Genomic DNA, 22,984 nt, shown 5'->3' on the forward strand with positions numbered 1-22,984 from the left:
CTCATTGGATAGGAGGACTTGCTCCATATTTTCTGCCCTGTAGTTCATCATCATTCCACTAGGGGCAGTAGAAGTCTTCTCCTGGTCATTTCAGAATAGCTGCCTCCACGAAATCTTCAAAACACTTTTGGCTAATTTTTATTTTAATGACTACTTGTATTAAAAGAACAGGAGATAGGTCATAATTTCTGCAGAGCAGCAGGAACTAATTAGAAATTCACCTCTGAGTTGTGGGCGGGACTGTTGGTGCAACCCCGCCCCCCCTTCCTTTCCCCATTGCAGAGAGCTCAGAGCAGTATTTTTTGTGCTCTGGATTCACAATCATTTGAAAAAATAAATACTCAGAAATGCAGTTTTCAGCTTAATTTTTCTTTTTCTATGTCCTCCAACATGAACATGTTAACCTGTTTTATTGGCATGGCTCTGCAATGTTTTGCTTTTCATCTTCCCGACAGAGTGGACTGAGTTCAGTTTGACTAAAAACCTCCTCACCCTCGTTTCTTGAAGGCCTTTTCCAGGAGCTTCTCCAGAGTTGACTTCTCTTTTTCGTGCAGCGACACCATCTTGTCCACCTGGGTGCAGTGGGCTTTCTGCATTGTATTTTGCTCCTAATTGGAGGGAAGAGAAACATGCGTTGCTTTAGCGTTGGGTGCCGCACAGCTGCCGTATTCGAAAAAGACGGTCAGCATTGATGCTCAACTCATTGAAATGCAGCGTTTACGCATCAACAGACGTGTCCAAACGCAATAACTGGACATAATGCTGTGATAATGAAGGGGTCTGTGTGAAAGAGCAGCCGCCGTCTCCATGGCGAGAGCTCATCAAAGGGGAACTTTAGCAAGTCTAATTTCTTGTGAAAGGTGGATGGTGTACCGGAGCTCCACGCCTTTGGGGTCAGCGCAGGATGAAAGGTTCGTTTGTCCCCCTATGTCCTGAATCTGCATCATCAATTAGCAGGATTTGCACCTCAAGCACCACCTACCTTTGAATGCTTCTTCTTTAAAGCGTTGAGTTCCTTCTGCTGCTTTTTCATCAGCTTCAGGTAGGCCTAAAGTGGGAAAAACAAGGATTATTTGTAAAAATTATGAAAATATTTTATATATATGTATAAAAGAAAAAAAATCCTTTGACACCAACCTTGGTTTGTTTTAAATCCTCAATGCTCGCATTAGGCACTAGTGTAGCATCTGAACGAGCAGAATCAACAACAAATCAGATCAAATCACAGTGTAGGTCTGAGGCGTTTGGGGCAAAGCAGTCCTTTTTACCCTTTTTGCTCTCGGACGTGTTGTTCTGCGCTGAGTTGGAGGTCTGGGCCATGTCGGAGCTGGCCTGGGGGGTCACGCTGGTTTTCACCGTGTCTCCTTTACCCTTCCCTTTCTTGTCATTCTTTGAGTTTCCACTGGGGACATCCGCAATGTCATTCTGTGGCAGTGAAAAGAATGAAAAGGTAAATTTGTGTTTTCTTTTGGACGTCTGGATGTCTTTTTTCACTCTGACGTACCGTGTCAATCCCCAAAGCCTTCATCTGGTCTGCTCTCTTCTCTGCGATGGTCAGGAACTTCTTTGGGTCGGACAGAGCGTCCACGATGGCTAAAAAGGATGAAGAAAAAAGAGATTTAAACGATGAATCCTGAGCTTTGAGTGGTGGGTTTTAGCCATCAGTCTTCCATAGGAGCATTAACGATCTGTGTGAGCCCCTTGGCTTCATTTAATGGCATCTCCAATTGTCCTGCTCATTTGCATTCCTGTGCCTGCGTTACACTGTCTGCAAAGTCATCATCATTTGCTTTGTGCCGAGACTTCACAAACGAAGCCGCCACGAGGCAGCAGTGGTGCCACCAGGGGGTGGCCACCCCACCCCACTAGCCACTATAAACTGTGGTAGCATCAGTTGTGCATTTCATCCCAAATGCACAGCCAGCAACCGGGCAAGTCGCTCTGATCACCTAAACAGGCCCACACCTCCTCCCCTCCCAGCTGCCTTTGAGTGCGCAGACATCTAAGCCGCTGGACGCAGAACATGTATAAGACGTGGGGTTCACTTCCGCGTTCGAACCCCCAGAGCCTCCGGGCCGGTTTGACAAAAGAACCAGTATCAGTTACTAAAGGTGAACTTTCTTTATTACTGTTTCCTTAAGTCCAAAACGGCGACTGACCGCGTGTGTATGCGCTCCACACACTCACACGCGCTCTCCCCCTCTCTTCCTGCATTCACGCGTGCAACAGTTTCTGCACGCACGCACACACACATGCGCGCGCGCACGCATTCACGCGTGCACACAATCATACATCCCAAAACACTACATTTCTTTTCATGCCTGTTAAATATTTTCAGTGGTGTCTTTTAACAATCTCTTTACTGTACTTTAGATCACCTGATCTGTATTTTGCGCAAATACGCCACATCATCAGGGGTGGTGGATGTGCCATTACTTTTTATTAATATGTAAAAAAGAATGGCCCTGTCACACGCGCCTCTCATTTTCATGGCACTATTTAAGCACTGGTTGTTGTGTTACCACAACATTTTGATGGGTTTTTGTCCTGTTTCCACATAGTTACCTATAGTCATAGTTGATGCTTGTGTAAGTCAATTTTCAGAGAATGAAGAGAAATTCAACATATATTCTTATTTTAAGAAGAAAAGTACAGCAGAAGGAGCGAAAGAGATGGTAGGGGAGCAACAGAGGAGGAGGAAGAGGAGGAGGAAGATGAGACAGAGCAGCATGAATGACAGAAGAGAACGAGGAAGACGGCATCTGATGAGGGACAGTCTTCATCATTGGTCAGAGAAACAAGGCAGAACTCAGCTAAAAGTCTTCCACCTGTTCCTGGACCAACTGGTGAAGTTAGAATTAATGCAGTGTTTTTCCACCAGTGTGCCGCAGCGCACCAGTGTGCCGTGGGAAATTACCGTCATTAACTGATCTAAAACATTTTCCATCTCCAGGAAATCAGCTCTGTGTTCATCCAAACAGGCACTGATAAAACACTTTGAAATTAGGAATATGAAAGATCGTAAATACTTTTTTTCTTTGTGTTTATTTGATTCTATTAAAAACATTTTGATAAGAATGGCGGTACCCCGATTTAGCTGCAGTTTTAACTGTTTTCTGAAAGGTCCCGCCCCTTTTACTGTCTCCACCAATCATTCTAGGAGGCTTAATCAAACGTCATCAGTCTGACCAATCAGAAGTGGTTAAAGTCTTCACTTCCTTGTTCTGATTCAGCTCATAAAGTCTCTCAGTTTCAGCAAAAATACCAGCTAAAGCTCGTCTTTAGCGGTGAAGCTTTCCACAGAATCTGGCATCAGACCGTGAAAAGTGAACAAAACAATGAAGCTCAGAGACGCTAGTCTTTTTGCGTTTGGCGGCTGTTTACATCTCCCATGATGCATTGGGTTAAAGTGACAGCGTCTCAGTGCACAATGAGTCTATCCTCTTAACGTCTTGTAACAACAACGAACACACATCAAACAGTTTCTGAATCTTTTCACTTAACTTTTATTACATCAGCTTTTTCTGCCACAATTATCACAAAAATGCATGTGAGATTGCAGAGGGACTGTAGGTCAATACAGACAATGAGTTTCTCCTTTTTTTCTAAATTAAAAAAAATAATTTTTTTTTGCTGGTTTGCCGCGGGATTTTTGTCAAGGTTAAAGTGTGCCGTGGCTCAAAAATGGTTGAAAACACTGGCCTAATGATATCTACTAGAATTTACAGTAGTATCAACTATAAGTTAATGTTCTAGAAAAAAATCAGTAGGCATTTAACTTTCTGTTGGTTTTCTAAAGGTTGTTTTACTACGTTTAGTAGAATGAATTTAAAAAATTTAGCTCATGGTTTTTGTGTGCCACCCCAAGATTTAATGTGGCCCCCTACCGGCCACCCCCTTGAAAAATTTCTGGAGGCGCCACTGCGAGGCAGACGTGTGCCGAAGGGTTTTCCAAACGGCGCTCACCTCCAAAGCCGTCGGGCACGTAGGTCTTGAGGATGATTTGGCAGAAAACGGTGGGAAGCGACAGCGGCTTATTGCCCTCGTTCCTCAGGGAGATGTGGCGGTAGCCGGCCTGCAGGCCGTCCAGGGGCAGGATGCGCTGGCCGATCAGCTTGTTGTTGTCGTCGTAGACGGCGATGCGCAGCACCGCCAAATCCGGCAGGATTACCTAAGAGGTAAAAAAAGGAGGAAGAGTGAGGGGAAAGCGGGAGCCAGAAAGTCATGGGTGCTGCGGGAAGCTGGACTCATTTGTGCTCTTTATTTTTAGATAAAGCAGCGAAATGGGTCTCTGAGAAAGGGGAAGGTCAGAGATTGAATTGCAGGCATGAATGCAAAAACAGGTCTGCAGAAGAACAGATCGGCTCCGGCCGTTTACACGAGAGCACAATAAGATGATCCTATGAGGAAAGAGGGCTGGGAGCGCTGAAACTGCCCTCTGTGTGCAGATAAGTAAACATTAGAAAGCAGGACTATTAATCCAGAAGTGCAGAGGATGAGATAAGGGGAAGAATCCTCCTTGAAGATAAATGGGAGGAGACACTCTGTGTCCACGCATGCAGCCTTGCTGCAGAGCTGAGAGCTGCTGAGCAGCGACAGCCGAGCGTGTGCGCCGTGAATGCACGGCATGAGGGCGTCTGCGCGTGTGGAGTCTCTCCAGCAGCTCGGGTTATGATGCCACTCTTTGATAGCGTTGTGTAAGTCGGTGTGCGTGAGCACAGCGACACTGCGGCAGGCTGTGATGGATGGTGTGTGTTAGGGAGCTGAAGTCCCAGTCATGGCTGACAGACTCCCTCGATCTGCTGAGAGCAGCACAATAAACCCCATGTTTGCTTCATTTTCTCCTAATTCTTCCTTCCACTTCTACTCCTTTGCCTTTCTTTATTTTTGGAGAATATTTCCAATCTCAATCAGTTTTTGTCTTAATTTCTAACCAACATTTCTGTTTTCCTCCCGTCTCCTGCAGCTAAACAAACATAAGCTCTTAATTTTTCCGAGATTCTTCCTCCCATCCAGACCCTGCGTCCTTTCTGCTGCACAACCGTCACAGGAGTGCGGAACGATCCCGCTCCTTGTACCTTTCTGAAGACAAAGGGCTCCTCGTTGTAGGCGGGGTTCAGTCCGTTGTTCATCACCATGCGTGTGCGGAACTCCTTCCGGATGGTGTCGGTCGGAAGTCCATACATGTCCACTTCAACGTACGTGCCGATCTTTTTGTCAGACAGGAACTGCCCAGAGAACACCTGCCATGAAAATGCACACTTTAAAGACAGATTTAGGAGCAAAAATGGGAATAGAGCTTCGAAGTGAACACATGGGGGCGCAATACAGTTTTATATTGAACCATATAACGCATATGGAGCTGTTTTAGCTTCACTTAACATCTCAACTTTCTTCTACTTGCATTAGAGACAGGGGTGCCCATTAAGTTGATCGTGATCTACCGGTTGATGGCAAAGAAAGTGCGAGGGTAGATCACGGGCCATCAAAAGTAAATAAACAAAAAAAAACACATTTAAAAAGAAATTATCATCATTTATTTCTTTATAATAATAATAATAATAATAATAATAATAATACATTTTATTTCAACGGCCTTTCAGGGAATTAAAGAGAATTAAAGACCTTCCAGCACCAACCAAGGAGGCCCAAAGTGCTGCACACATGGAGATAAACAAACAAGACTTAAACGCGTAAAACCAAATTTAGCATTGCAGAGACATAAATATAAAACATAAAAAGCATAAAAGAATTTTTTTTTTTTTTTTTTTTAAATTATAAAAAGAATAAAACGCATAAAACCAATTTCAAAGAAATTAAAACCAGGGCTAAGCTGATGCTAAAATGGAGGAACTATCAGTCATTCATTCCTCTCAAGTACATCTTTTGCCTTCAGTGAGCAGATTTAGTGTGCCAGCTTTGTAGCTTTTGTTGGATTTTAGTGATTTAAATCTATATTTGTCGTACTTGTACAGCGCTTGGTCTGCTTTGGCTTTTTATAGGTGGTATATAAATCAAACTGATTGATTAATTGACATGCAGAACGACCAATCAAACATTCTCAGATTTATGTCGCTGCACATGCGTGTTCCCACTGAACAGAGCGGCGCTGTCCGCTAACAGACCTGGAGTTTTTTCTTCCTCGTAACCTTCAGAAAAGGTTTGCGTGTTCAGCGTCAGACTCCAAACCGTGAATGTAGCTGTTAATGCGCCTTTATGTTTCTCAAAAAGCGGTTAAAAAGAACCTCAAACAGAACATACAACTAGGAACACACACGTAGTCATCTAAATTCATTAATTAATCTAAAATAAACCTATGACTGATTCACTTAAAGACCTGCTTTTCATAATAAGTTTGTGAATTTTAGTTAATAAATATGATTTTCACCCCAGGCCATTAGATAGTGTTGCCAGCAGAGTGTCATTAATCAATGTTAGGAATGATTAGAAACAGAATAGTTAGACACTCCCTTTTGCATTTTATTAAACTAACTTTTACCTTTTATTACATTAATGGCTTAACCTCGATTTACTATGTATTATCATCTCAAAATTATATTACACTCCAGACAGAGCACAACCAAGACTATTGTCTCGCAACATTCCTTTAACATCCTCCCTTTTTCATCTTTGTGTGTTCTGGTGTGTGCGTTCTGGCAAATGTCTGCAAGAGATCTGACACTTTAGGTGCTCTGACCTTCGAGCATCTAGCCTGCAACAGTCTGTGGGTGTGTTTTTCACACCATGATCCATCGAATGAGGTTCTGAATATGCAAATGCAAGGTATATATGCCAGGCCTTTTGCTGAACCCCTTTGTTCGGACTTTGAATGTACCATGTTCATATGTCTGTCCCCTTCGTGTTTGTGCGAAGTAAAACCTCCACAAAAGATAAGTAACTGTCTCTGAGTCGTTATTCATTATTTCTGTGTGTAAGAAACTGACGGGGTTACGAACTAAAATTTAATACAGTCCTTCCTAGAAAATCCAGTTTCCTCACATTTGGTCCTTCTGAGCCGGCCGACTGACGCCCTGGACATCGCTGGAACCCCTGGGGGGGGGTTGCCTGAAAACCGCATGCGGTCTGAGATCACAGCCTCAGCATTGACACATCCGCCTTCAGGATCAACGGCCCTCGCCCCGGATCCAGTTTTGCCCTCGGCCACGTCGGACCCTCATCGTATAGCGAGGTTCATTGCTTGAAGTGAACCTCACAGAAAGTCTGTCCTCTCTTTCCTTGTTAGGGCCTTACTTTGAATGTGTCTGTGTCTTTGTGTGTGCGTGCATCAACTTTGGGGGAAGAATAGAGACTCGGCTGCAGCCTGACTGCTGCGCGGGCACGCTGAACAGAGCGGCGCTTGCAGTCAGGGTGCTGCGCGTGCCCGAGTCTGAAGTGTAGGTACCGCCGCGTGTACCGACTAATAGCCTTCAGTAGGTTAAAAACGTCCTGTGTGGACGAAGAAAGGACTGTGTGTCCAACGACAGGACTGTGTGTCCAAAGAAAGGACTGTGTGTCCAACGAAAGGACTGTGTGTCCGAAAAAAAAGGACTGTGTGTCCAACGACAGGACTGTGTGTCCAAAGAAAGGACTGTGTGTCCAACGAAAGGACTGTGTGTCCGAAGAAAGGACTGTGTGTCCAACGACAGGACTGTGTGTCCAAAGAAAGGACTGTGTGTCCAACGAAAGGACTGTGTGTCCGAAAAAAAGGACTGTGTGTCCAACGACAGGACTGTGTGTCCAACGAAAGGACTGTGTGTCCGAAAAAGAGGACTGTGTGTCCAACGACAGGACTGTGTGTCCAACGAAAGGACTGTGTGTCCAACGAAAGGACTGTGTGTCCGAAAAAGAGGACTGTGTGTCCAACGACAGGACTGTGTGTCCAACGAAAGGACTGTGTGTCCAACGAAAGGACTGTGTGTCCGAAGAAAGGACTGTGTGTCCAACGACAGGACTGTGTGTCCAAAGAAAGGACTGTGTGTCCAACGAAAGGACTGTGTGTCCGAAAAAAAGGACTGTGTGTCCAACGACAGGACTGTGTGTCCAACAACAGGACTGTGTGTCCAAAATTTAGTGCTGAAGGTCCTGTGTGGGCCGCACATGGAATAAGCGGAGCTCCGGGGAAAATATGTGTGTGATGCTTCTTAGGTCTCTCTGTCTGTGTCTGAGTGTGCTCTCTTCGACAGCTCCTGTGGTGTGTGCTCACTTTGATTAAAGCCTCTTTCTAAAACAAAATAGTGACTCAGTTGACAAATAATTAGGCTTCTTTTCTGATTCTCCAAGCTTTTTCTGCTGATTAGATTCAGCGCTGGAGAATCCATAAAAAGGGTTATTTGGGTGGGAACTCTGGTTTCTGATTGAAACTGAGAACGTTGTGGCTGATCGTCAATCACATACCTTAACAAAAAGACGGGTGGGACTCATTCGCAAAATCTAACAAAGACAGTAAGAAAGCACATTGATCAGGTCCAGAAAGCTTTTCATAAAGTTTGGAAGTATGTGGAAAGTCAGGATCAGACATTAATCAAGTATTTGGACAAATGGGTTAAAGATTATGGATTTCATAGAAAGTTAAGCAGCCTCAGAGTGCAGGACAGAGTAGAAGGAGGGGGAACAGCTTCTCAGATCAGAGTGCGCGTGCCCGAGCCTGCAGACAGGCTGATGAGAACTCGCAGAAAGGAGGGGTGATTTCTCCGTTGTAAGCAGGTGTAACAGCTTTCTCTGCTCTCCGAATAATGATAGGATGTGTTTTAGTGTGTATTTTGGTGTTTAGGACATGGACAAGGGTAGATGTTCAGAAAAAGCTATAGAAATTATCATTTCTTACAAAGTAGATGTGGATCTGTTTGTGCAGGACACACCTCCCACTTGTATAAACATGATCAGACTCGGATGGCTGGTGCAGCCTTCCCTTTTTTTAGTTCACTCTCCCTGCTCATAAAAAGTTTGATTGCAGCCTTCTGACCCCACGTATCAGGTCCCTGCTTTTCTGCTTGTAAATCAGGATTGACCCCTTAAAAGCATTCCTGAGGATCTCTGGTTCACTAACTCGTCCTTACATTTTTTTTTTTTTTTTGGACATGTCTGCTAATCTTTCTAAGTTTTAACTCTCAGGGCAATAAGTGTGGTAAAACTAAACTCCAGCTGGCCCAAGCACAGGTTAAATTTTTTGGGACATTTAGTTTCTGTTTCTAGCAAAAATTATTTCTCTCCCTGGACCTCACCACCTTATCTGATCAGCCCCCCACCTTCACTCACTCGCTGTAAGCTGCAGCTGTTTGCGCGGCTGATAGTTGAAACAATGTCACCTGTGATTCTCTTGTGCGAATTCTCCAGAATCACATGCAGTGTGCTCTACTCCCTTCCGTTCAAACTTTCCCATTAGTCAACGTGCCTGTTTTTACCGTTTTACTGTGTCCGTGTATGATTTATTTATTTACGACCTAACGCTCATGGTGCTGTTGAAATGAGACGCAGTTCTTGTCTGTTTCAGTTTCAATGTGTTTTTCACAATTTTTATTTTTTAATTTTTATTTATTTTATTTTTTTTCCTGATTTTTTTTTTTTTTACTCTCATGCCTGACTCTACTGACACCATTGATGATTTACATGATTGTTTGAAGAAAGCTGTGAGAACAAAGGAAACATTGAGTCTGCCTCCAGCTCTCTCCTCCCCACAGACTCTGAATCCTGACCAGAGGGCCTCTGTTGGTGACCTGCTTTACCCTGAAGACCATTTAACGGACTGATTGGTCACACCTGAGGTGGACGGGACCCTTCAAGGTTCTCCTCACCATGCCAACTGCAGTGCACATTGCTGACTGACCCTCCTGGATTCACGTAAGCCACTGTAAATTGCTGAGAGCCTACGAGACTGACATTTTGAGACACATCCCTGGTTGAAGTCCAACAACGGAGCCGCTGCAGTGTGACACTACTCCTGGCGAGGGGCGTTCCCTGGTGTGTTTCCTCTAGCGCTGTTCTCTTCCAGCTACAGTGAGCTTCGAACCAGCAAACATGGGTCCAGCTGTTGCTCGTGGTTTCATCTTGTACTTTTATTCCCTTTTCCTCTGGAGATCTCATTCACATCATCAGTGAGGTCAAGGCCCTTAAATCACACATTTCTTCTCAGATGACTGACACCTACTGGTCTGGGTCCCCACTTTATTGGTTTACTTCTGGTGGAGTGTACTGATAAAACTAGTCACTCCGGTCCTCTGTGTGTTGTTTTTCTTTTTTTCTTTTCGTCACCTGTTTGATTCCATGTGTCAAATGAATGATCGCTGTCAGGCCAACTCTATCAGCATTATGCCTACAATTAACCTAATTCGCATCCGCTCGCGGTTGAAACTGGTCTTTACAGATTTATTTTATTGTTTTTCTTTTGTTTGATTTGATTTTTTTTTTTTTATATTCCTAATTTTTTAATTTGTTTCTTGTTCTATGTAACTTTCATTAATGAAATTGTGCCGAGGTTTGGACTGGTGATGCATGCGTATCCTTAGTGGTGGCTGCTGAGGGGCACAGAGTCGTTGAAGAGTTTTGCCCTCCCTGACTGCGCAATGAAAGTTTCACACAGATGGTATAAGTTTAGGCCTGGAGGTTTTCGCATCAACACTCATGTATCACCTACCACCTCTGATATGCTCATTTATTCACGTTGATTTTAATGTTCTTGTGTACTTGCCTGTATCTCTACACTTGTTTTCGATGCAGAGCCGATATGATGCCTATACTGAAATTCTTCATGAAGTGGTATATGGTTGATGATGAGAAGAGTTCTGCTGACTTTCTGTGCACAATTTTGATAATTTTGATATGATAAACAGGGGGGTATGTTAGGAATGATTAGAAACAGAATAGTTAGACACTCCCTTTTGCATTTTATTAAACTAACTTTTACCTTTTATTACATTAATGGCTTAACCTCGATTTACTATGTATTATCATCTCAAAATTATATTACACTCCAGACAGAGCACAACCAAGACTATTGTCTCGCAACATTCCTTTAACATCCTCCCTTTTTCATCTTTGTGTGTTCTGGTGTGTGCGTTCTGGCAAATGTCTGCAAGAGATCTGACACTTTAGGTGCTCTGACCTTCGAGCATCTAGCCTGCAACAGTCTGTGGGTGTGTTTTTCACACCATGATCCATCGAATGAGGTTCTGAATATGCAAATGCAAGGTATATATGCCAGGCCTTTTGCTGAACCCCTTTGTTCGGACTTTGAATGTACCATGTTCATATGTCTGTCCCCTTCGTGTTTGTGCGAAGTAAAACCTCCACAAAAGATAAGTAACTGTCTCTGAGTCGTTATTCATTATTTCTGTGTGTAAGAAACTGACGGGGTTACGAACTAAAATTTAATACAGTCCTTTCTAGAAAATCCAGTTTCCTCACAATCAATGAGTGCCTTTGAAAAAGGAAGAAGAGAACCACCAGAGGGCAGTAGAGAGGCCAACTCAAAACTGACACAATTGGCTGAAAATAAAGGAGTCCTATTGGGTCATGAGGCTTGTTTAGATAATCATAGAATCCATTTTCTGTAACTTTAACACATTTGTGTTGAATTTGCATCGTACTAGTAAAGGAAAGACTAAAAGATGTCTTTGGATTTTTAGATCTTGGTGAAAAAAGGGAGAAAATATTTTTCAAAATGGTGAACAAAAGTTGGGCGATAAAAACTACTAAACGTTTTTGGGTGTCCAACAAATCAGGAAAAGGATATTACGGTGACTCACATCAGTTGGTAAACATTTAGGATTCCCAAAGATGGCAGAAAAAGTCACCTGAACGCTGCAGGTTGCTGCGATGACGCCGTCCACCGGCGTCTCAGAGAAAGGGTCAAACATCCTGTCTGACCGCCGCATGAAGTCTGGCTTGAGCAGGTAGCTAGGAGGAGCACATGCAAACCCAAATCATACAGTCGAACGTTGTGTGCTCATCAACACACACACACAGCAAACTGGTGAGTAAATGATTTCCAACATTAATGGTGAAAGCTCTGCCCCCAGGGGCAATATTAGAAAGAAGGATGATGGAAGGAAGATGACTAATACGTAGAGACGAGAGCTTCCTGTTCCACAGCGCTGCTTGGCTTTAGGGGCAGATTGGAGCCTCAACAAAAGGGATGTGGGAAGCTGTAATGGATGAGCTTTGGAGGGGGTGGAGGGATGAACACGAGGAGCTCTCACCCGCACGAGCCGTTGTATTCAAACTTTCCCTGGTTCAGCTGCATGGCCAGATCTGAGGAAGCACAACAGAGCCTATCAACGGCGAGTACAACAGAAATCTTGCAACGGTTCCTGACATTTGGAATTTCTTCCCATTGAGCCATTTCTGCTGCAGAATTTGCCCCTGGCTTGTAACTCCCCCTCCAGCACTGCACATGCCCCATGCTCAGCGGCCATATGGTGCAACCCCCTCTGCCCTCTGGGCACGAGGCAGCAGCTGTTCTTCAACAGGCGTCCACCGACAATGTTCCAGCACACGCTGAGGGCACCATTGACTGTATCAGAGAACTGGAGCGAGCCAGTGTGACGTCACCCGTGGAAAATGACTCGCTTCCAACCGAACAAAGTCAATGAAGTCGCAATTTTTCGCAGTACGGATGTCGCCGTGTTGGGACTAGAAAGTAAGTAAGCAGTGATTGGTCTGAGTCTACGATTTTTATGGCAACCAACAAATCTCTCTCCAATCAGGAGTGAGCTTGTTAGAAGACCACACCCCTTTTTACACAAAGCAGGACCGGGAGAATCTGTCAATTAAATACTTGGTCAGTTTTTTACGTGAATAAGTTGAACTACATAAAAAATGTAACAAAATAATGAGAATTACCAAGAGGATGTTAAAAAAAAGTATCAGATCAAAAATGGTTGTTCTGGCCAATAGAATGACAGAGGAACAGCTGTTTATTTCTCTGCAGAAGTCTACAGTATGGGATTTTGGCTTCTTGGAGCCAGCGGGTACTTCCTGTTTGGAAGGACGGACGGGGGGGGGGGGGGGGGCTCACTTAGTCCACTTCCCATATACAGTCAATGGTTGACGCTCATGCGAGGACTGTGCTCACAAAGCTGTGCATTAAGATTGACGGACATCAAGTCGTGCGGCACAGATGTGAGGTCAATGCCTGATTGACAGCGGTCCGTTTGCGGTGCGTCTCTGTTGAGTCGCATGCGGAGTCCATCTCACAACCGTCAGTTGAGTCTTCGACTCTCACTGGGTCCTAGTAAATGCATGATTTGCGTCATGAATTATGTTTTTTTACTTCCAACATTAAACTTTTTATCATCATAGGCGAATTGGACAGCTATGTTATCCGCGGTGTTGACGTGGGTTATCACATGGGCACGTCACCGTAAGTTTTATTTTGAAAGTAAAACAACTTTTTATTTTTAAACCTCAACCTTTTTTTCGCATTTGTTGGGGAGGGACGTACGTCAGACGCAGACTTGCCAAAGGAGATGGAAACACTCCCATTGGTTAATGAAAGTTCAATTTTTTTGTGTCAACGCAACAGATCAGTGGATCTCAGCCTTTAGTCCTGTGTTGCATGCTGGGATACCTGGGGTCTGGAAGTTGAGAGAGACCATCTGGCAGCCTGCGTTCCAGAAGATTTGAGGCATGTAGTTGCTGGAGTCCACCCGGCCTCCTTTGGGGTAGATACGACTCATCTGACGTTTGTTGTAGCTGAACAGACGCTCAGGAACATGTCAAAAACTTGTGAGAAAAAGAATTGGAGTATTTGTGCGTGTTTGTGGGAAAACAAGCGAACAGCTTGGGTGAAGCGGTCCCAGAGGAACCGGGCTCGGGGCCTTAACCTCCAACGAAACGGAAGGAGCACAGCTATCAGGACAACGTCAGATGTTAGCTCTGATTTCACGTTCAAGCATAGGACTTCACGTTAATGTGTCACAAGTCAGCTCAGAGGATACTTGACAAACTCGATGGCGTTTGTCTTCAGGTAACCCAACCCCACCGACTCGTTAAAAGACGACATGTTATAGTGGATGTTCCTCTCTGAAAAACAGGAGAAACCAGTTTCAGTTTGTGTTTTCATCCAGAAAATAATCTGAAGTTTTACAAAAAGCAGGAGAAAGGAAGGGTCGCTCACCTTCCGCCACGTCAAAACTCTGGAACTTGACGGGTTGTGCGTAGTTGACCATGGCTGAGAGGAACGGGTGGATGTTTGTGGTGGCTCCCTCATAGGTGTACTGAGCTATCAGAGCCTCCTCGGAGTCCTCGGCCACTTCTCCTGCCTTCAGAGACAAACACGTTGAGCAAAACGCGCTGACGTCAAACCGACACAGAGCGGGCAAGTCCATGCCTTCTTGTTGTCCTGGTCAGAGGCTTCAGAGATGTCAGTGGCGTCGGTGGCTTCCGACATTTCTGTTCCGTCATGTTCAGGAACCTGGGAGGGGAAAAAAAGGAGGAGAAAACATTGAATGATGGACAAATATTCCAGCAGGAAGGCAGAATATGAGGAGTTTTCCATTTGGAAATGTCATCCATATGTAATTGCTAATAAAATGAGGGATAATGCCAGGCGAGGCGTCCATTATCAGAATTACATAAAGGCAAGTAAATTTGTGTTTTTAGAAATAATTGCATTATTAATGAATGAAATAAATTGTTTATTGATTTACTATGAATTATCAGTTAATGGAGGATATTTCTCTAGCCAAAGCGATCTAGCAACCGTCAGACATTAACCTTTACTTATTGAAGACCTCAATCAGAATCAAGTATTCTGGTTTTTTTAAACTTGTCCTATTCAACAGCTGAGCAAGCAGATCAGAGGTGAAGGCGTCCTGTGTCGGACAGATTCTTACTGTTACATTCGGGGTTTTTACAGTACAGACCATAGGTCTGGACTGTACTGTAGATCGTCAGACAAAGACCCAGGAACACACTGGACCCCCACTACGGAGACGGAGCTGGGGGGCTAGACCCGGCATCCCCCCAACCAAGGAGTAGGAGGAACAAAGAGCGCGCAGAGCCAGAGCCCCCGCCAGGGCAGGGGCCCGCTCCACCCCAAGACCGTCCAGGCCCAGAACCAATGCCCAGACCACAAGAGACCTATGCCAGCACCCAGATGAGACGGAGCCAATCACAAGAACCAGAGGCGAGGGGGACTCAGGCAAGCACCCCTCCCAGGCCAAGCGCAGCCCCAAGCAGCGGTTTGGGTGAATCAAGTATTCACCCTGACCACAGAATAAGAAAAACCAACATTTTCAGGCCAGGACAACGGTTTGACCTTCTTGATGCTGTTGCTTTGTTCTTCTTTCTTCAAGCTGACGGTCTCTTTTAAGGAAACGTCGTTGGCCTCCTTCACGCTGGTCATCTCTGAAAGACAGCTGGGAGCCTCTGAGTTCAAGTCTTTCTCCTCGCCTTCTTTTTCACCTGAACTCACAGGAAAAACAGGAAACCATTTGTGATTCTGGGTGGGTTTCTCTTCCTTCACGTTTGCAGAAATGTCTGACCGTTCTCCACGTCGTCCTCCTCTCCCATGATGATGGCGGGGGTGTTGGTCTCTCCTGCCTCCATGTGCTTTTTAAAGGCCTCGAATTGCTCTGGGAAACAAACGATTCGTGAAAATCAACGCTTAAAGCAACATTTCCCAGACTTCCTTAGCGGCACACGTACTCTGTTCTACTTCGGGTTTTAACCGCTTGTTCTTTATGAGAATTTTCCTCTTCAGGTCATTTGGGGAGGGTAAGGGCCGTCCAGGTTCAATCTGGAAGCAGAAGATTTACATCTTTTTATTTTTTTAAAAAGAGCACTTTGTTAAGAAAAAGACGGAGGAGGAGAAACATCTCACAGGGTGGCTCTCCAGAGGCTGTTTGAGGAGCAGGTCTCCAAAGATCTCCTCGCAGTACTTGGCCATCTTGTACTGTTGTGGCTTACTAGGGAGTGGACACAAAAAGGCAAATGTTGCATGTGTACATGTCCCAGAATGCAAAGATCTCCGCTGCACATCTACCTGCAGTGATTTTCAAAGGATAAAATGACCGGATAGTCTGACGTGACGAAAGCCGTCTCCTTGATGGCCTGGATGACGTCCTGTGATGAAAGGCAGAATTAAAGACTTCATTACCTGTGGTGTAATGTCGCATGGGAAACACAAGGGGGCAGACTAACATTATGAAGTAAAAATAAGGCTACACTATTCATCATGCTTTGACCCCTCTTTCTTCAAGTTTTTTCCTGAAGAAAATAGAAATAAATGATTTCCCATGCTTACCTTGAACAGGATGTCTGTGCACATGGCCTTGCCATGAGTAATGATGGGTTCCTGGTCTTCTCCTTTGCCATCCCAGCAGTCCAGCTCCACACATCTAAAGAACAGAGCGGATACATCGACTGTCTAGACTCTGCTAATGAAGATGGAAGAAGCGCAAAGACCATAAGAATGTCGAGGCACCTGCATCCAGACAGAAGAACCTGCCGATACATCTCCACGGACGACTTCCCTCCAAACTGTCTGCCTGTCAGATACGTGTTGTGGGAGGAGCTGATGAAGTAGTGCGCCAGCGGCTGGTCCATTTCTTGATACAGCTCCAGCCGGTCCAGGAACACCGGAGCATTTTCGTCAGACATTAGATATCGACAGAATCCGTCACTGGACATGCGGCCTGGAAAAAGAAGCGCAGGAGGGAGCCACGTTTTCACCTGGTGACATATTTGATGACCTTTGACAATAGATCATTTTTTCAAAGTGTTCACAGTGGCCTTTTAATTAGGATTTTGCTGTTTTTAGCCTAAAAAAACGGCATGATTTCTCAAGTTTCAAACCGCATTTTTTCACCTGCTCCTGATTCATCTGCATAAAGAAATACTCAGAAATACAACTTAAGGCTTCATTTTCTTTAAATCATCAGAAAAATGCCACAAGAACATTAAAATTTTCATTTGAGTTGGTCTTTCAAGAAGTCCTGTCAATGTTGCAGGTTCAAGGCCTCACAGACAGGTGGCAGCAGAGGCTCAAACATCTCCTCACCTTTCTTCTTCAGTTCTTCATCTCTTTCATATTTTTCAATGATCTGCATGGCTCTCTTCGGGTCGTAGAATGGAAACAGAATCTCATTTAGCCTGGGGTCCCGTTGGTTCTGGAGAACAGCACAGAGGTCATTTGGGTCCCGGCGTAGCGCTAAACACACAGCTGATCAAGCACAAACAGCAACAGGACAGGAACTAAAAAGCCACCAGGTGTGTGTCAACATATATGTAATCTGTGGGGAATTGATTTCAATCTGTGTCATTATTTTGTTTTTAGGTTGATTTATTGGGTGCAACGATTCCAAAATGTTAGTTAAATCCTCCAGATGACGTTAGTTGTGTTTTTAAAGAAACTAAATTTGAGCAGAAATATATGGAGTTCATTCAGTCTCAATTATCAGAAATACACAAAACCTGTTTCACAAATACACACACTCTGAAGGCCCGTACACACCGGGACGAATATTCGCCAGGCGTTATTCGCCAGCGTTTTTCAACACGTTTTTTGTGTTCACACCCAGGCGATTTTCGCTGACGATGAGTGGAGTGAACATGCAATTTCATTCCCTGACATTAGATGGCGCTTAATGTAAAACAGAAATACTCCTGTACACAAGGTGGCGCTGCGCAACTTTACGCTTCTTAAAGTCGCTTTTCACTCAGAAGAAGAGAGCAAGTATTTACGCGCTTGTCAGAATCATACAAAGAAAACATGAATATTTCAAGCACCAGTAGCTCCAACTGGTGCTTGGTTCGGGGATATTTTAGAATGTCCGTCATTATTGCTTTGCGGCAGTGTAGACGCTACTTGGCGTCTATCTTCTTCGCTGGTATGTGTGCTCAGCAAGGCAGTTTTGTGTTTGAGCGCCCCCAAGTTGTGTTTTACTGTAACTTCAGAAGCTCCAGACACGTGAGCAAAAGCGCCATTCTCATTGGTCGAGTAGATTTCGACGCAACGCGTCGAAAAAAAAAAACGAACCCGAGGCGTTTTTTTTTTTTGACGCTTTAACGCTTGGCGTTTTTTCGCCTCGGTGTGCACACTCTCGTTGGTGCCCTTTGTTTAGTCACGAGGCGTTAAACGTCGGCGAAAATCGCCGGCGAAATTCGTCCCGGTGTGAACGGGCCTTGATTCACAAATGTAACTTGATGCAAACGTGCAATATAAAATTGGAAATGCACACATTGTGTTTCATGCATGCACACTAAATGTTTCACAAATGCACAATGGATGCTTCACAAACATGATTTTTAGGTACACTTGTAATATGAACTCAGCTCATACTGAATCTCCCCACATGTGTGAGGCAAACCCCTGCAGTCAATTTTGGCGCTGCAGGTCAACCAATGGCATCATTGGCTAATGAATCTGTCAATCAAACCCATCAGCAAAGCAGGCGTGTTCACTTTCAGCCAATCGAATGGCCCCAATAAATCTGAAATCATTTTGTGTTTTTGTGAAACACAGCGTGGACATTTGTGAGAAACACTTATTGTGCATGTGTGAAATATTAAGTGTGCATTTCCAAATGTATATTGCACGTTTGCATAAAATTATAGTTGTGAATCAGAGCGTGTGTATTTGTGAAACAGCTTGTGTGCTTTTCTGATTATTACGACTGAATTACCTCCATAGAAATACACGACAACACCGATTGCTGCGCTTGATTGTTGCTTCAAAATACAGAAGTCATTTGTGTGGGAGGCGTTGAAAGCAGCTCTGACACAAAAACAGCATCCAGACATCATACTGGCCGCTCGCGGAGCCAGGTGGGACTTAATCTGATTGCGTCCAGAGCCTGAAGCGGTGCACGTGTGACTGCACAGCGGCGCTGCTAAGCAGGAACTCAGCCACAGAACACAGAAACACAGCAGGAAACGAGATGAACCGAGCACGACACGACTGGATGGAAACCCCTTCCCTCCGGTTGTCATGGCAACACCAATCAGAGAGAGGCAGGCGAAGCCACGCCAGGGAGAGCACGGGAATGGGATGAGGAGGGCATGCAGAGCGGGGGATCTGGTGGAAGTTGCCCTTGCAGGCTGACTGTAAGTTGAATACTGTGTTTGTGCTGCAAAATAGAGACGTAATGACGGCAGCCGGGCTTCAGGGCAACTTCTACCCCAAGAAGGGGAGGGGCAGCACAGGAGGGCAGGAGCAAGGCAGCTACACAGACACATTAAGGAATGATAAAGAGCTTACTTCATTCAGAAAGCTGACTAAATGGTCTACAGTTAAATAATCAGTTTTGTTCCCATTGCTGCAAAGAAATTGATTAGGAGAAAAAAAAATTACGCTTCTTAAAACAGATTCCCTCAGAACTATTCACACAGTTAAATTTAGAAAGCAACATTATTCACAATTTGTATAATTTCTAAGTGTTAATCTCTGTGTTGAATGTTGTCAGTAGGTTGAATGTAATTAAAGTTTGAACTGTGGAAGCAGGTTAGGCTGTCCAGGCATAGTTAGTGCAGCAGATGCAGAAAAACATCCATAATAAAAGCTAAATGTGTCACTTCAACTGAACTATTGCTGTTTCAAATGACCAATCAGTGCTTTGATGTCAAAAAGGATTTAAAAAATGCACAAAATCCCGAAGCTCACATTTTCTTGAAGAGCTCCTCTATGTCTGTGCGGGGGCAGATCTTCTGCGTCAGGGCGTAAAACATGTCAAAAGTGAAGTCTGAAGGTTCGATCTCGTCATTCTGTGGAGGAAAGGAGGCCATGCGGTTGTGGTTTCTGAACGAAAACTGAACTCCCATCAGCGACTGACCTTTCCACTGGGGAGGCCAAGATCCTTCAGAGCCTGGAAGATCCCTTTCTCCGTCTTTCCTGATGCGAATGTTCGTGTAATGCTGAAGGGGCAAAGCGTCATGACGAGTCATAAAAACTCAGCTCGGAAGAGAAATGACCAAACCTTTGGAGCTTCGTCCTACCCTCTCACAGGAATCTTTCCATTTATGTTTGTCAGGAAACACATTTTCATCCAACTAAATAAGAAAAAAAGCCAAATTAAACATGAGGAGAGTGAAGAAAAAGCAGGAAAACCCAAACTTCTGACGCATACTTACTGTTTCTTTAAGCATGTCATTGGACAAACATTGTTGGCTTTAAAGTTGTGGATAACCGACCTCAAACCTTCGATCCACTTCTGCAAGAAAATAAAAAAAACCTGACTGACCGGTGCAAAGCTAGCGGATCTCATGTGGAGAACATTAAAAAACAAGCTGTGTGTAAAAAAGTAAACGTAAAATGTGTGCCTTAAATGGTTTCTTCAATTTGTAATCATCCTATAATCTCAGGTTACCAAATTTTAAGATGATAAATAATTCCCTCAAATATGACCACATACAATGTCGAAATGAATTCGAATTGTGATTTTACTGCATCTAGTTTTGCAGAATAACTCCAGGAAATCAAACCTAATGCATTATCTGTCCTGTATTTATTCAAATTAGATTTTCTACGTAATTATCCTGAGCAAAAAAAAAACGACAAAACATGTGAATCACTTGACTTACATTTATGTAATTTACTCAATTATTTTTAAATATGCTCATCTTTGCTGCTCATGTGATCCAAGGTAGGAGTTTTCACCAAAAATATCATTTTTGATCAAATATAAATATTTTTACAGATGTTTTAAGCACCTGAGTGTTTGAAAAAACATGTTTACTTGTGAAAAAAGAATAGGACTGATATACAATATAGTTGCTCTACATTATAAATGAAATCATCATAACAAAATGAATTTTAAGAGTCATTTCATCAACAGGACACAGTGAAATCCCAAATCCCTGCAGTGTTTTCTGCAAAGCCTTGGCTCATGACCGCAAACAGAGTGAATCAAGGTGAGGAGTTTTTTTTATAAAATATTTATAAAAAAAAAAAATAAAAAACATTTTTTATTGGTGTTTTTTATTCCTAATACATCAATCTATTATTAAAGACTTTTCAAGCATTTTTCTCAGTGTATAAAATGATAATTGACGCATTTATGTTTAGTTTTCTGAAACAAATACCACAAAGAAAGAGAGTTTTTACTAAACCAACACAAAAAAAAAAAAAAAAGTCAAGGTACTGACAGACAAACATGAAATGTTGGTACGCCGCTGCTAAAGGAGGCGGGGCTTACCCTGGCTGTTTCGGGATTGTCTGCTACCATGAACATGAAGCTGAGGTTGACCAGGTCGGCCCCGCTGCAGATGCAGATGATGCACCCCTCCAGATCTGCCTCCGTCTTCCCAATGCTCTCAAACGAAGACAGGATCTTTGGGTCCTGTGGGAAGAACAGGAAATAAAACATTGCAACACTTGATTGATGCAGGTTGGAAAACTGGGGCTATGCCAGTTTACCTGGTAACAAGTTTACCTGGTCTAACGGTGTCTGACTTATTGGGGCCACAACCGAGAAATTCTAAAAGAAAAGCCTTTTCGGGTTCATTATTCAAACAGCCATGAACACGCGACGATGCTTAAAGGACGAGCAGCACCATTTGGCCATGGCGCCTTCAGGTTGGTGGCAGACAGTCAGATGCTGCAGGTGAACTTGGTGTGTCTTAGAACTATTGGCAGAGTTTGTGACAGACCTGTGAGTGACAGACCACAACCATGACCGGTACCGGGACCTTTGCACTCAAACGTGGTTTAGCAAACGCCACACAGCTGCAGGCCCGTTTACCAGATGTGGGGACTGCTAGGGTTTCTAGGCAAAACTTTCATAACTGTCTCCACCGCTTTGACTTGAATGACAGACGACTGCGGCGCGTGACTCCACCGACACCAAGACATCGCCCTGGACAACGCAGCAACTGTCCTGTTCGCTGATGAGTGTCGGGTCACCTTGCACAGGATTGGTTGTCAGTGTTGCAGGAGAAGGCGAGGTGAGCGATACACCGGCCAACATGGTCCTGAGGAATGGCTTTGGTGGAGGAGGTACAACAGTCTGGTCAGGCTTAACCGATTAGGTTAGACATCATAGAATCACCAGCACGCCCCAACTTTCTGTTCAGAGCTGATGATACTTCACCACATTGTGTCAGAGCTGGACTTCAGGAAGTGGGAGGGCCTCATACGGCCAGCAATGACCCCTGACCTGAACCCCATAGATCACATCTGGGACCAGTAGAAGCAGAGACTGGATGATTGGACCCCCAAGTGACCAGAGAGAACTGCAAATGGCAGTCGTGAAAATGGAAAGTCTTAGAACAAGATTATGAGGCTGGTGAGGAGCATGAGATGTCACTGTCCAGCTGTCATTGCAGAAAATAGTTGAAGTACGTCTTTTTGACATGGACAATGTTTATTATTTGGGGCTATTTTTATCATTGTCTTCATTTTTCATATCAAACAAATAAAAATTGTGTTTCCTCTCATTCATTATTAATAATTTCAAAGGAAACTTTTGTGCATTTCATTAAAATCTAAACCAAATAGGAAAAGTACGTATAGTGAGTAGTGTAAGTTCATCCGGATTTATTTTAATGTAAAACTTTACAGCACCAATCCCAGATATCTAACAATTTGACTCCAAAACCTGTGCTTATATTTAACATTAAGGACCAAAAATGTGCTCAGAGGTGAGACACTGTGATTGACAGGTGACCAGGACTGCAGCTGTATTGCTGGGTGTGCCCCAACAGCTGTTAGGCTTGTTTGTCCCACCTGGGACAGCATCAAAAATCGCAGGCTGAAAACCAACTCCAAGAAGTGAGTGACAGCACACACATCTGTGCATCTATATCACATAGTTTCAACATGGAACGGATCTGATTCCTGTACGTTTCCCTTCACAATCATGGTAGATAACGGTTATGATTGTATTGTTCCGTAGAGAGGAACAGGTTGTGTAGCTTCAAAATCCTCGCCCAAATCATGCAATCGCATTGATTTTTCACTCATGCTTGTGTAACAGTGTCCTCCTCTGATAAAAGCCTCCCTTTAACTAGTGCGCTGCGTACCAAACAGCCTCTGAGCAGACGGAACGAG

At 44.0% G+C, this 22,984-nt stretch overlaps 1 protein-coding gene across 3 annotated transcripts in view; it reads right to left on the reverse strand.

Annotated features, from left to right (window-relative positions):
- plcb4 (phospholipase C beta 4) overlaps positions 1-22,984 on the reverse strand; it is a 69,813-nt gene that overhangs the window by 4,869 nt on the left and 41,960 nt on the right. For 2 of the 3 annotated variants that reach the window (XM_004083333.4, XM_011491427.3), the window contains exons 7-33: positions 21,132-21,275; positions 20,068-20,147; positions 19,933-19,986; positions 19,770-19,851; positions 19,601-19,701; positions 19,199-19,256; positions 17,000-17,108; positions 16,424-16,634; positions 16,244-16,337; positions 15,983-16,062; positions 15,821-15,905; positions 15,646-15,736; positions 15,483-15,572; positions 15,257-15,402; positions 14,327-14,410; positions 14,114-14,258; positions 13,935-14,019; positions 13,565-13,689; positions 12,195-12,246; positions 11,790-11,892; positions 5,079-5,243; positions 3,967-4,171; positions 1,505-1,593; positions 1,269-1,425; positions 1,138-1,187; positions 983-1,048; positions 493-608 (exon numbers count right to left, since the gene is read on the reverse strand). In XM_004083333.4, the coding sequence (XP_004083381.1) occupies positions 493-608; positions 983-1,048; positions 1,138-1,187; positions 1,269-1,425; positions 1,505-1,593; positions 3,967-4,171; positions 5,079-5,243; positions 11,790-11,892; positions 12,195-12,246; positions 13,565-13,689; positions 13,935-14,019; positions 14,114-14,258; positions 14,327-14,410; positions 15,257-15,402; positions 15,483-15,572; positions 15,646-15,736; positions 15,821-15,905; positions 15,983-16,062; positions 16,244-16,337; positions 16,424-16,634; positions 17,000-17,108; positions 19,199-19,256; positions 19,601-19,701; positions 19,770-19,851; positions 19,933-19,986; positions 20,068-20,147; positions 21,132-21,275 (2,867 nt within the window). Of the gene's footprint in view, positions 1-492; positions 609-982; positions 1,049-1,137; positions 1,188-1,268; positions 1,426-1,504; positions 1,594-3,966; positions 4,172-5,078; positions 5,244-11,789; positions 11,893-12,194; positions 12,247-13,564; positions 13,690-13,934; positions 14,020-14,113; positions 14,259-14,326; positions 14,411-15,256; positions 15,403-15,482; positions 15,573-15,645; positions 15,737-15,820; positions 15,906-15,982; positions 16,063-16,243; positions 16,338-16,423; positions 16,635-16,999; positions 17,109-19,198; positions 19,257-19,600; positions 19,702-19,769; positions 19,852-19,932; positions 19,987-20,067; positions 20,148-21,131; positions 21,276-22,984 lie in introns of those variants that run through there. The other variant, XM_020714423.2, reaches the window with a different exon arrangement.

The sequence above is a fragment of the Oryzias latipes genome, chromosome 24 (assembly GCF_002234675.1).
Source record: "Oryzias latipes chromosome 24, ASM223467v1".
NCBI lineage: Eukaryota > Metazoa > Chordata > Actinopteri > Beloniformes > Adrianichthyidae > Oryzias > Oryzias latipes.